General features: G+C 62.3%; 1 protein-coding gene across 1 annotated transcript in view; it reads left to right on the forward strand.

The window, feature by feature from the left end:
* TLN1 (talin 1) overlaps positions 1-13563 on the forward strand; it is a 215220-nt gene that overhangs the window by 141988 nt on the left and 59669 nt on the right. Inside the window, 2 exon segments of the mRNA XM_089779522.1 lie at positions 245-428; positions 1987-2112. Coding sequence (XP_089635648.1) covers positions 245-428; positions 1987-2112 — 310 coding nt within the window.

Here is a 13563-nt window from a genome sequence, read left to right on the forward strand (position 1 = left end):
GCGGGGCAGGTGGGGTGACCCCGCTCTGTCCCGCAGGGAGGGGCGGGGCCGGTGGAGGCTGGTGGGGTGACCCCGCTCTGTCCCGCAGGGAGGGGCGGGGCCGGTGGGGGCTGGTGGGGTGACCCCGCTCTGTCCCGCAGGGAGGGGCGGGGCCGGTGGGGGCTGGTGGGGTGACCCCGCTCTGTCCCGCAGGGAGGGGCGGGGCCGGTGGGGGCTGGTGGGGTGACCCCGCTCTGTCCCGCAGGGAGGGGATCCTGAAGACTGCCAAGGCGCTGGTGGAGGACACCAAGGTGCTGGTGCAGAACGCCACCGCCAGCCAGGAGAAACTGGCCCAGGCTGCCCAGTCGTCCGTGGCCACCATCACCCGCCTGGCCGAAGTGGTGAAGCTGGGCGCCGCCAGCCTGGGCGCCGAGGACCCTGAGACTCAGGCAAGGGGGCCGCGCTGGGCGGGGGGCCTGGCCTGTGGGGCCGCAGGGCGCGGGCCCCTCCCCAGCTGGCTGCTGACCTGCTCCCGTCCTCTCACAGAGTCACAGACTAAGGTCAGAAGGGACCATTCTGATCATCTAGTCTGACCCCCTGCACAGTGCAGGCCACAGAATCTCACCCACCCCTCCTAGAATAATCCTCTCACCTATGTCTCAGATACTGAAGCCTTCAAATACTTTGAAGGCCCCAACATGCAGAGAATCCTCCAGCTGTGATCTGCGCCCAATGCTACAGAGGAAGGCGAAAAACCTCCAGGGCCTCTGCCAATCTACCCTGGAGGAAAATTCCTTCCTGACCCCAAATATGGCGATCAGCTAAACCCTGAGCATGTGGGCAAGACTCACCAGCCAGACACCCAGAAAGTTCTCTATAGTAACTCCTATCATCCCTCCATTGACCTATTCCCACTGATAATGAATGGTCAATTAGATACCAAGATCCTGTTATCTCATCAAACCATCCCCTTCATAAACCCATCTAGTTTAATCTTGAAGCCAGCTAGATCTTTTGCCCCCACTACTTCCCTTGGAAGGCAGTTCCAGAACCTCACTCCTCTAATGGTTAGAAACCTTCGTCTAATCTCAAGTCTAAACTTCCTACTAGCCAGCTTATATCCATTTGTTCTTGTGTCCACATTGGTATTAAGCTTAAATAATTCCTCTCCCTCCCTGGTATTTATCCCTCTAATATATTTAAAGAGTGCAATCATGTCCCCCCTCAGCCTTCTTTTGGTTAAGGTAAACAAGCCAAGCTCCTTGAGTCTCCTTTCATAAGGCAGGTTTTCCATTCCTCAGATCATCCTAGTGGCCCTTCTTTGTACCTGTTCCAGTTTGAATTCATCCTTCTTAAACATGGGAGACCAGAACTGCCCACAGTATTCCAAATGGGGTCTCACCAATGCCGTGTATAATGGCACTAACACCTCCTTATCCCTACTGGAAATACCTCGCCTAATACATCCCAAGATCGTATTAGCCTTTTTCACGGCCATGTCACAATGGCGGCTCATAGTCACCCTGTGATCAACCAGGACTCCGAGGTCCTTCTCCTGCTCCGTTACTTCCAACTGATGTGTCCCCAGCTTATAACTAAAATTCTTGTTATTAATCCCTAAATGCATAACCTTACACTTCTCACTATTACATTTCATCCTATTGCTATCACTCCAATTGACAAGATCCTCCAGATCTTCCTGTATGATATCCCGATCCTTTTCTGAATTGGCAATAGCTCCCAACTTTGTGTCATTTGCAAATTTTATCAGGACACTTCCACTTCTGGTGCCAAGGTCAGCGATAAAAAGATTAAATAAAATTGGCCCCAAAACTGATCCCTGAGGAACTCCGCTAGTAACCTTCCTCCAACCTGACAGTTCACCTTTCACTATGACCCGCTGTAGTCTCCCCTTTAACCAGTTGCTTATCCACCTCTCAACTTTCATATTAATCCCTATCTTTTCCAATTTAACCAATAATTCCCCATTTAACCTCTCCTGCCCAGGTGGTTCTGATCAACGCTGTCAAGGACGTGGCCAAGGCGCTGGGCGACCTGATCAGCGCCACCAAGGCGGCAGCAGGCAAAGCCGGGGACGACCCCTCCGTCTACCAGCTGAAAAACTCGGCCAAGGTCAGTGTGTGGGGCAGGAGGGGGGTGAAGCAGGGCACAAGGGGAGGGGAAGCAAGATGGGAGGAGGGAGACACTGGGCGGGCAGGGAGTGCTGGGGGGGTCCCAGCAAGAGGGTGGATCCCGTGTCCCTGGGTGGTGAGCAGGGTGTGCTGGGAAACTGGCAGGAAATGAAGCAACGGGTGGTGGAGAGGGGGAGGGAGGAGCAATAGGGTGGAGCAGAGGGGGAGGGAGGAGCAGAGGCAGAGGGGGTGGGAGGGGCAATAGGGTGGAGCAGAGGGGGAGGGAGGAGCAATGGGGCGGGGCAGAGGGGGAGGGAGGAGCAATGGGGCGGGGCAGAGGGGGAGGTAGGAGCAATGGGGCGGGGCAGAGGGGGAGGGAGGAGCAATGGGGCAGGGCAGAAGTGGAGGGAGGAGCAGAGGCAGAGGGGGAGGGAGGGGCAATAGGGTGGAGCAGAGGGGGAGGGAGGGGCAATAGGGTGGAGCAGAGGGGGAGGGAGGGGCAATAGGGCAGGGCAGAGGGAGAGGGAGGGGCAATAGGGTGGAGCAGAGGGGGAGGGAGGAGCAGAGGCAGAGGGGGAGGGAGGAGCAATGGGGCGGGGCAGAGGGGGAGGGAGGGGCAATAGGGTGGAGCAGAGGGGGAGGGAGGAGCAATGGGGCGGGGCAGAGGGGGAGGGAGGAGCAATGGGGCGGGGCAGAGGGGGAGGGAGGAGCAATGGGGCAGGGCAGAAGGTGAGGGAGGAGCAGAGGCAGAGGGGGAGGGAGGAGCAATGGGGTGGGGCAGACGGGGAGGGAGGAGCAATGGGGCGGGGCAGAGGGGGAGGGAGGAGCAATGGGGCAGGGTAGAAGGGGAGGGAGGAGCAGAGGCAGAGGGGGAGGGAGGGGCAATAGGGTGGAGCAGAGGGGGAGGGAGGAGCAGAGGCAGAGGGGGATGGAGGAGCAATGGGGCGGGGCAGAGGGGGAGGGAGGGGCAATAGGGTGGAGCAGAGGGGGAGGGAGGAGCAGAGGGGGAGGGAGGGGCAATAGGGCAGGGCAGAGGGGGAGGGAGGGGCAATAGGGTGGAGCAGAGGGGGAGGGAGGAACAGAGGCAGAGGGGGAGGGAGGAGCAATGGGGCGGGGCAGAGGGGGAGGGAGGGGCAATAGGGTGGAGCAGAGGGGGAGGGAGGAGCACAGGCAGAGGGGGAGGGAGGGGCAATAGGGCAGGGCAGAGGGGGAGGGAGGGGCAATAGGGTGGAGCAGAGGGGGAGGGAGGAGCAGAGGCAGAAGGGGAGGGAGGGGCAATAGGGCAGGGCAGAGGGGGAGGGAGGGGCAATAGGGTGGAGCAGAGGGGGAGGGAGGGGCAATAGGGTGGAGCAGAGGGGGAGGGAGGGGCAATAGGGTGGAGCAGAGGGGGAGGGAGGAGCAGAGGCAGAGGGGGATGGAGGAGCAATGGGGCGGGGCAGAGGGGGAGGGAGGGGCAATAGGGTGGAGCAGAGGGGGAGGGAGGAGCAGAGGCAGAGGGGGAGGGAGGGGCAATGGGGCGGGGCAGAGGGGGAGGGAGGGGCAATAGGGTGGAGCAGAGGGGGAGGGAGGAGCAGAGGCAGAGGGGGATGGAGGAGCAATGGGGCGGGGCAGAGGGGGAGGGAGGGGCAATAGGGTGGAGCAGAGGGGGAGGGAGGAGCAGAGGCAGAGGGGGAGGGAGGGGCAATGGGGGGGGCCGAGGGGGAGGGAGGGGCAATAGGGTGGAGCAGAGGGGGAGGGAGGAGCAGAGGCAGAGGGGGAGGGAGGAGCAATGGGGCGGGGCTTGCTCCCCTGTGGCAGCCCGTCTGAGCGGTGCAGAAGTCAGTTGAGTGCCATGGCAGGAGGCGAATGGGGGCGGGGCTCCGGCATGACAGCGGCTCCAGGCCCCGCCCCATGGCCGTGAACGTCACCACCCCACCCCCATTCGGCTCCCACAGTGCCGCTCTGCTGACTTCTGCACCGCTCAGCTGGGGGAGCAAGTGGTGCAAGCAACCGTTTGGGCTCCACAGTCCCCAGAGAGGGAGGCAGAGGGGGAGGAGAGCTGAGAGAGGGCGGGGGAGAGAGAGAGAGAGATGGATTGAGAGGCAGAGGGGAGGAGAGCTGAGAGAGGGCGGGGGAGAGAGAGAGAGAGATGGAGTGAGAGGCAGAGGGGGAGGAGAGCTGAGAGAGGGCGGGGGAGAGAGAGATGGAGTGAGAGGCAGAGGGGGAGGAGAGCTGAGAGAGGGCGGGGAGAGAGAGAGAGAGATGGAGTGAGAGGCAGAGGGGGAGGAGAGCTGAGAGAGGGCGGGGGAGAGAGAGAGAGAGAGATGGAGTGAGAGGCAGAGGGGGAGGAGAGCTGAGAGAGGGCGGGGGAGAGAGAGAGAGAGGGAGTGAGAGGCAGAGGGGGAGGAGAGCTGAGAGAGGGCGGGGAGAGAGAGAGAGAGATGGAGTGAGAGGCAGAGGGGGAGGAGAGCTGAGAGAGGGTGGGGGAGAGAGAGGTGGAGTGAGAGGCAGAGGGGGAGGAGAGCTGAGAGAGGGCGGGGGAGAGAGAGATGGAGTGAGAGGCAGAGGGGGAGGAGAGCTGAGAGAGGGCGGGGGAGAGAGAGATTGAGTGAGAGGCAGAGGGGGAGGAGAGCTGAGAGAGGGCGGGGAGAGAGAGAGAGAGATGGAGTGAGAGGCAGAGGGGGAGGAGAGCTGAGAGAGGGCGGGGAGAGAGAGAGAGAGATGGAGTGAGAGGCAGAGGGGGAGGAGAGCTGAGAGAGGGTGGGGGAGAGAGAGAGAGAGATGGAGTGAGAGGCAGAGGGGGAGGAGAGCTGAGAGAGGGCGGGGGAGAGAGAGAGAGAGATTGAGTGAGAGGCAGAGGGGGAGGAGAGCTGAGAGAGGGCGGGGGAGAGAGATGGAGTGAGAGGCAGAGGGGGAGGAGAGCTGAGAGAGGGTGGGGGAGAGAGAGAGAGAGAGAGAGATGGAGTGAGAGGCAGAGGGCGAGGAGAGCTGGGGGGAGGCAGGAGGAGGAGAGAGAAAGAGAGATTGAGTGAGAGGCAGAGAGGGAGGAGAGCTGAGAGAGGGCGGGGGAGAGAGAGAGAGATGGAGTGAGAGGCAGGGGGGAGGAGAGCTGAGAGAGGGCGGGGGAGAGAGAGGTGGAGTGAGAGGCAGAGGGGGAGGAGAGCTGAGAGAGGACGGGGGAGAGAGAGATGGAGTGAGAGGCAGAGGGGGAGGAGAGCTGAGAGAGGGCGGGGGAGAGAGAGATTGAGTGAGAGGCAGAGGGGGAGGAGAGCTGAGAGAGGGCGGGGGAGAGAGAGAGAGAGAGATGGAGTGAGAGGCAGAGGGGGAGGAAAGCTGAGAGAGGGCGGCGGAGAGAGAGAGAGAGAGAGAGAGAAAGATGGAGTGAGAGGCAGAGGGGGAGGAGAGCTGAGAGAGGGCGGGGGAGAGAGAGAGAGATGGAGTGAGAGGCAGAGGGGGAGGAGAGCTGAGAGAGGGCGGGGGAGAGAGAGAGAGAGAGATTGAGTGAGAGGCAGAGGGGGAGGAGAGCTGAGAGAGGGCGGGGGAGAGAGAGAGAGAGATGGAGTGAGAGGCAGAGGGGGAGGAGAGCTGAGAGAGGGCGGGGAGAGAGAGAGAGAGATGGAGTGAGAGGCAGAGGGGGAGGAGAGCTGAGAGAGGGCGGGGGAGAGAGAGAGAGAGATATGGAGTGAGAGGCAGAGGGGGAGGAGAGCTGGAGGGAGGCAGGAGGAGGAGAGAGAAAGAGAGATGGAGTGAGAGACAGAGGGGGAGGAGAGCTGAGAGAGGGCGGAGGAGAGAGAGAGAGAGAGATGGAGTGAGAGGCAGAGGGGGAGGAGAGCTGAGAGAGGGCGGGGGAGAGAGAGAGATGGAGTGAGAGGCAGAGGGGGAGGAGAGCTGAGAGAGGGCGGGGGAGAGAGAGAGAGAGATGGAGTGAGAGGCAGAGGGGGAGGAGAGCTGAGAGAGGGTGGGGGAGAGAGAGAGAGAGAGATGGAGTGAGAGGCAGAGGGGGAGGAGAGCTGAGAGAGGGCGGGGGAGAGAGAGAGAGATGGAGTGAGAGGCAGGGGGAGGAGAGCTGAGAGAGGGCGGGGGAGAGAGAGATGGAGTGAGAGGCAGAGGGGGAGGAGAGCTGAGAGAGGGCGGGGGAGAGAGAGATGGAGTGAGAGGCAGAGGGGGAGGAGAGCTGAGAGAGGGCGGGGGAGAGAGAGATTGAGTGAGAGGCAGAGGGGGAGGAGAGCTGAGAGAGGGCGGGGGAGAGAGAGAGAGAGATGGAGTGAGAGGCAGAGGGGGAGGAGAGCTGAGAGAGGGCGGGGAGAGAGAGAGAGAGATGGAGTGAGAGGCAGAGGGGGAGGAGAGCTGAGAGAGGGTGGGGGAGAGAGAGAGAGAGATGGAGTGAGAGGCAGAGGGGGAGGAGAGCTGAGAGAGGGCGGGGGAGAGAGAGAGAGAGATTGAGTGAGAGGCAGAGGGGGAGGAGAGCTGAGAGAGGGCGGGGGAGAGAGAGAGAGAGAGATGGAGAGAGAGGCAGAGGGGGAGGAGAGCTGAGAGAGGGTGGGGGAGAGAGAGAGAGAGAGAGATGGAGTGAGAGGCAGAGGGCGAGGAGAGCTGGGGGGAGGCAGGAGGAGGAGAGAGAAAGAGAGATTCAGTGAGAGGCAGAGAGGGAGGAGAGCTGAGAGAGGGCGGGGGAGAGAGAGAGAGATGGAGTGAGAGGCAGGGGGGAGGAGAGCTGAGAGAGGGCGGGGGAGAGAGAGGTGGAGTGAGAGGCAGAGGGGGAGGAGAGCTGAGAGAGGGCGGGGGAGAGAGAGATGGAGTGAGAGGCAGAGGGGGAGGAGAGCTGAGAGAGGGCGGGGGAGAGAGAGATTGAGTGAGAGGCAGAGGGGGAGGAGAGCTGAGAGAGGGCGGGGGAGAGAGAGAGAGAGAGATGGAGTGAGAGGCAGAGGGGGAGGAAAGCTGAGAGAGGGCGGCGGAGAGAGAGAGAGAGAGAGAGAGAAAGATGGAGTGAGAGGCAGAGGGGGAGGAGAGCTGAGAGAGGGCGGGGGAGAGAGAGAGAGAGAGATGGAGTGAGAGGCAGAGGGGGAGGAGAGCTGAGAGAGGGCGGGGGAGAGAGAGAGAGAGATGGAGTGAGAGGCAGAGGGGGAGGAGAGCTGAGAGAGGGCGGGGGAGAGAGAGATGGAGTGAGAGGCAGAGGGGGAGGAGAGCTGAGAGAGGGCGGGGGAGAGAGAGATGGAGTGAGAGGCAGAGGGGGAGGAGAGCTGAGAGAGGGCGGGGGGAGAGAGAGAGAGAGAGAGAGATTGAGTGAGAGGCAGAGGGGGAGGAGAGCTGAGAGAGGGCGGGGGAGAGAGAGAGACATGGAGTGAGAGGCAGAGGAGAGCTGAGAGAGGGCGGGGGGAGAGAGAGAGAGAGAGAGATTGAGTGAGAGGCAGAGGGGGAGGAGAGCTGAGAGAGGGCGGGGGAGAGAGAGATTGAGTGAGAGGCAGAGGGGGAGGAGAGCTGAGAGAGGGCGGGGGAGAGAGAGATTGAGTGAGAGGCAGAGGGGGAGGAGAGCTGAGAGAGGGCGGGGGAGAGAGAGATGGAGTGAGAGGCAGAGGGGGAGGAGAGCTGAGAGAGGGTGGGGGAGAGAGAGAGAGAGAGAGAGAGAGATGGAGTGAGAGGCAGAGGGCGAGGAGAGCTGGGGGGAGGCAGGAGGAGGAGAGAGAAAGAGAGATTGAGTGAGAAGCAGAGAGGGAGGAGAGCTGAGAGAGGGCAGGGAAGAGAGAGAGAGAGAGATGGAGTGAGAGGCAGGGGGGAGGAGAGCTGAGAGAGGGGGGGGGGAGAGAGAGGTGGAGTGAGAGGCAGAGGGGGAGGAGAGCTGAGAGAGGGCGGGGGAGAGAGAGATGGAGTGAGAGGCAGAGGGGGAGGAGAGCTGAGAGAGGGCGGGGGAGAGAGAGATTGAGTGAGAGGCAGAGGGGGAGGAGAGCTGAGAGAGGGTGGGGGAGAGAGAGAGAGAGAGATGGAGTGAGAGGCAGAGGGGGAGGAAAGCTGAGAGAGGGCGGCGGAGAGAGAGAGAGAGAGAGAGAAAGATGGAGTGAGAGGCAGAGGGGGAGGAGAGCTGAGAGAGGGCGGGGGAGAGAGAGAGAGATGGAGTGAGAGGCAGAGGGGGAGGAGAGCTGAGAGAGGGCGGGGGAGAGAGAGAGAGAGATGGAGTGAGAGGCAGAGGGGGAGGAGAGCTGAGAGAGGGCGGGGGAGAGAGAGAGAGATGGAGTGAGAGGCAGAGGGGGAGGAGAGCTGAGAGAGGGCGGGGGAGAGAGAGAGAGAGAGAGATTGAGTGAGAGGCAGAGGGGGAGGAGAGCTGAGAGAGGGCGGGGGAGAGAGAGAGAGAGATGGAGTGAGAGGCAGAGGGGGAGGAGAGCTGAGAGAGGGCGGGGAGAGAGAGAGAGAGAGAGAGAGATGGAGTGAGAGGCAGAGGGGGAGGAGAGCTGGAGGGAGGCAGGAGGAGGAGAGAGAAAGAGAGATGGAGTGAGAGGCAGAGGGGGAGGAGAGCTGAGAGAGGGCGGGGGAGAGAGAGAGAGAGAGATGGAGTGAGAGGCAGAGGGGGAGGAGAGCTGAGAGAGGGCGGGGGGGAGAGAGAGAGAGAGATGGAGTGAGAGGCAGAGGGGGAGGAGAGCTGAGAGAGGGCGGGGGAGAGAGAGAGAGAGAGAGATGGAGTGAGAGGCAGGGGGAGGAGAGCTGAGAGAGGGCGGGGGAGAGAGAGATGGAGTGAGAGGCAGAGGGGGAGGAAAGCTGAGAGAGGGCGGGGGAGAGAGAGATGGAGTGAGAGGCAGAGGGGGAGGAGAGCTGAGAGAGGGAGGGGGGGAGAGAGAGAGAGAGAGAGATGGAGTGAGAGGCAGAGGGGGAGGAGAGCTGAGAGAGGGCGGGGGAGAGAGAGAGATGGAGTGAGAGGCAGAGGAGGAGGAGAGCTGAGAGAGGGCGGGGGGGAGAGAGAGAGAGAGAGATTGAGTGAGAGGCAGAGGGGGAGGAGAGCTGAGAGAGGGCGGGGGAGAGAGAGATTGAGTGAGAGGCAGAGGGGGAGGAGAGCTGAGAGAGGGCGGGGAGAGAGAGAGAGAGATGGAGTGAGAGGCAGAGGGGGAGGAGAGCTGAGAGAGGGCGGGGGAGAGAGAGAGAGAGAGATGGAGTGAGAGGCAGAGGGGGAGGAGAGCTGAGAGAGGGCGGGGGAGAGAGAGAGAGAGATGGAGTGAGAGGCAGAGGGGGAGGAGAGCTGAGAGTGGGCGGGGGAGAGAGAGAGAGAGAGAGATGGAGTGAGAGGCAGAGGGGGAGGAGAGCTGAGAGAGGGCGGGGGAGAGAGAGAGAGAGAGATGGAGTGAGAGGCAGAGGGGGAGGAGAGCTGAGAGAGGGTGGGGGGGAGAGAGAGAGAGAGAGATGGAGTGAGAGGCAGAGGGGGAGGAGAGCTGAGAGAGGGCGGGGGAGAGAGAGATTGAGTGAGAGGCAGAGGGGGAGGAGAGCTGAGAGAGGGCGGGGGAGAGAGAGAGAGATGGAGTGAGAGGCAGAGGGGGAGGAGAGCTGAGAGAGGGCGGGGGAGAGAGAGAGAGAGATGGAGTGAGAGGCAGAGGGGGAGGAGAGCTGAGAGAGGGCGGGGGAGAGAGAGAGAGAGAGATGGAGTGAGAGGCAGAGGGGGAGGAGAGGTGAGAGAGGGTGGGGGGGAGAGAGAGAGAGATGGAGTGAGAGGCAGAGGGGGAGGAGAGCTGAGAGAGGGCGGGGGAGAGAGAGATTGAGTGAGAGGCAGAGGGGGAGGAGAGCTGAGAGAGGGCGGGGGAGAGAGAGATGGAGTGAGAGGCAGAGGGGGAGGAGAGCTGAGAGAGGGCGGGGGAGAGAGAGATGGAGTGAGAGGCAGAGGGGGAGGAGAGCTGAGAGAGGGCGGGGGAGAGAGAGAGAGAGAGAGTGAGAGGCAGAGGGGGAGGAGAGCTGAGAGAGGGCGGGGGAGAGAGAGAGAGAGATGGAGTGAGAGGCAGAGGGGGAGGAGAGCTGAGAGAGGGCGGGGGAGAGAGAGAGAGAGAGATGGAGTGAGAGGCAGAGGGGGAGGAGAGGTGAGAGAGGGTGGGGGGGAGAGAGAGAGATGGAGTGAGAGGCAGAGGGGGAGGAGAGCTGAGAGAGGGCGGGGGAGAGAGAGATTGAGTGAGAGGCAGAGGGGGAGGAGAGCTGAGAGAGGGCGGGGGAGAGAGAGATGGAGTGAGAGGCAGAGGGGGAGGAGAGCTGAGAGAGGGCGGGGGAGAGAGAGATGGAGTGAGAGGCAGAGGGGGAGGAGAGCTGAGAGAGGGCGGGGGAGAGAGAGAGAGAGAGAGATTGAGTGAGAGGCAGAGGGGGAGGAGAGCTGAGAGAGGGCGGGGGAGAGAGAGAGAGAGATGGAGTGAGAGGCAGAGGGGGAGGAGAGCTGAGAGAGGGCGGGGGGGAGAGAGAGAGAGAGAGAGAGATGGAGTGAGAGACAGAGGGGGAGGAGAGCTGGAGGGAGGCAGGAGGAGGAGAGAGAAAGAGAGATGGAGTGAGAGGCAGAGGGGGAGGAGAGCTGAGAGAGGGCGGGGGAGAGAGAGAGAGAGAGATGGAGTGAGAGGCAGAGGGGGAGGAGAGCTGAGAGAGGGCGGGGAGAGAGAGAGAGAGATGGAGTGAGAGGCAGAGGGGGAGGAGAGCTGAGAGAGGGCGGGGAGAGAGAGAGAGAGGGATGGAGTGAGAGGCAGAGGGGGAGGAGAGCTGAGAGGGGGCGGGGAGGAGAGAGAGAGAGATGGAGTGAGAGGCAGAGGGGGAGGAGAGCTGCGAGAGGGCGGGGGGAGAGAGAGAGAGAGAGAGATTGAGTGAGAGGCAGAGGGGGAGGAGAGCTGAGAGAGGGCGGGGGAGAGAGAGAGAGAGATGGAGTGAGAGGCAGAGGGGGAGGAGAGCTGAGAGAGGGCGGGGGAGAGAGAGAGAGAGAGATGGAGTGAGAGGCAGAGGGGGAGGAGAGCTGAGAGAGGGCGGGGAGAGAGAGAGAGAGATGGAGTGAGAGGCAGAGGGGGAGGAGAGCTGAGAGTGGGCGGGGGAGAGAGAGAGAGAGAGAGATGGAGTGAGAGGCAGAGGGGGAGGAGAGCTGAGAGAGGGCGGGGGAGAGAGAGAGAGAGAGATGGAGTGAGAGGCAGAGGGGGAGGAGAGCTGAGAGAGGGTGGGGGGGAGAGAGAGAGAGATGGAGTGAGAGGCAGAGGGGGAGGAGAGCTGAGAGAGGGCGGGGGGGAGAGAGAGAGAGATTGAGTGAGAGGCAGAGGGGGAGGAGAGCTGAGAGAGGGCGGGGGAGAGAGAGAGAGATGGAGTGAGAGGCAGAGGGGGAGGAGAGCTGAGAGAGGGCGGGGGAGAGAGAGAGAGAGATGGAGTGAGAGGCAGAGGGGGAGGAGAGCTGAGAGAGGGCGGGGGAGAGAGAGAGAGAGAGATGGAGTGAGAGGCAGAGGGGGAGGAGAGGTGAGAGAGGGTGGGGGAGAGAGAGAGAGAGAGATGGAGTGAGAGGCAGAGGGGGAGGAGAGCTGAGAGAGGGCGGAGGAGAGAGAGAGATGGAGTGAGAGGCAGAGGGGGAGGAGAGCTGAGAGAGGGCGGGGGAGAGAGAGATTGAGTGAGAGGCAGAGGGGGAGGAGAGCTGAGAGAGGGCGGGGGGGGGGGAGAGAGAGAGAGAGAGAGATTGAGTGAGAGGCAGAGGGGGAGGAGAGCTGAGAGAGGGCGGGGGGAGAGAGAGAGAGAGAGATGGAGTGAGAGGCAGAGGGGGAGGAGAGCTGAGAGAGGGCGGGGGAGAGAGAGAGAGAGAGATGGAGTGAGAGGCAGAGGGGGAGGAGAGCTGAGAGAGGGTGGGGGAGAGAGAGAGAGAGAGATGGAGTGAGAGGCAGAGGGGGAGGAGAGCTGAGAGTGGGCGGGGGAGAGAGAGAGAGAGAGATGGAGTGAGAGGCAGAGGGGGAGGAGAGCTGAGAGAGGGCGGGGGAGAGAGAGAGAGAGAGATGGAGTGAGAGGCAGAGGGGGAGGAGAGCTGAGAGAGGGTGGGGGGGAGAGAGAGAGAGATGGAGTGAGAGGCAGAGGGGGAGGAGAGCTGAGAGAGGGCGGGGGAGAGAGAGATTGAGTGAGAGGCAGAGGGGGAGGAGAGCTGAGAGAGGGCGGGGGGGAGAGAGAGAGAGATGGAGTGAGAGGCAGAGGGGGAGGAGAGCTGAGAGAGGGCGGGGGAGAGAGAGAGAGAGATGGAGTGAGAGGCAGAGGGGGAGGAGAGCTGAGAGAGGGCGGGGGAGAGAGAGATTGAGTGAGAGGCAGAGGGGGAGGAGAGCTGAGAGAGGGCGGGGGAGAGAGAGAGAGATGGAGTGAGAGGCAGAGGGGGAGGAGAGCTGAGAGAGGGCGGGGGAGAGAGAGAGAGAGAGATGGAGTGAGAGGCAGAGGGGGAGGAGAGCTGAGAGAGGGCGGGGGGGAGAGAGAGAGAGAGAGATGGAGTGAGAGGCAGAGGGGGAGGAGAGCTGAGAGAGGGCGGGGGAGAGAGAGAGAGATGGAGTGAGAGGCAGAGGGGGAGGAGAGCTGAGAGAGGGTGGGGGAGAGAGAGAGAGAGATGGAGTGAGAGGCAGAGGGGGGAGGAGAGAGGGGGAGGAGAGCTGAGAGAGGGTGGGGGAGAGAGAGAGAGAGAGAGATGGAGTGAGAGGCAGAGGGCGAGGAGAGCTGGGGGGAGGCAGGAGGAGGAGAGAGAAAGAGAGATGGAGTGAGAGGCAGAGAGGGAGGAGAGCTGAGAGAGGGCGGGGGAGAGAGAGAGAGATGGAGTGAGAGGCAGGGGGGAGGAGAGCTGAGAGAGGGCGGGGGGAGAGAGAGAGAGGTGGAGTGAGAGGCAGAGGGGGAGGAGAGCTGAGAGAGGGCGGGGGAGAGAGAGATGGAGTGAGAGGCAGAGGGGGAGGAGAGCTGAGAGAGGGCGGGGGAGAGAGAGATTGAGTGAGAGGCAGAGGGGGAGGAGAGCTGAGAGAGGGCGGGGGAGAGAGAGAGAGAGAGATGGAGTGAGAGGCAGAGGGGGAGGAAAGCTGAGAGAGGGCGGCGGAGAGAGAGAGAGAGAGAGAGAGAAAGATGGAGTGAGAGGCAGAGGGGGAGGAGAGCTGAGAGAGGGCGGGGGAGAGAGAGAGAGAGAGATGGAGTGAGAGGCAGAGGGGGAGGAGAGCTGAGAGAGGGCGGGGGAGAGAGAGAGAGAGATGGAGTGAGAGGCAGAGGGGGAGGAGAGCTGAGAGAGGGCGGGGGAGAGAGAGATGGAGTGAGAGGCAGAGGGGGAGGAGAGCTGAGAGAGGGCGGGGGAGAGAGAGATGGAGTGAGAGGCAGAGGGGGAGGAGAGCTGAGAGAGGGCGGGGGGAGAGAGAGAGAGATTGAGTGAGAGGCAGAGGGGGAGGAGAGCTGAGAGAGGGCGGGGGAGAGAGAGAGACATGGAGTGAGAGGCAGAGGGGGAGGAGAGCTGAGAGAGGGCGGGGGAGAGAGAGATTGAGTGAGAGGCAGAGGG

This window comes from Pelodiscus sinensis, chromosome 6 (assembly GCF_052426305.1).
Source record: "Pelodiscus sinensis isolate ZL-2025 chromosome 6, ASM5242630v1, whole genome shotgun sequence".
NCBI classification, from domain to species: domain Eukaryota; kingdom Metazoa; phylum Chordata; order Testudines; family Trionychidae; genus Pelodiscus; species Pelodiscus sinensis.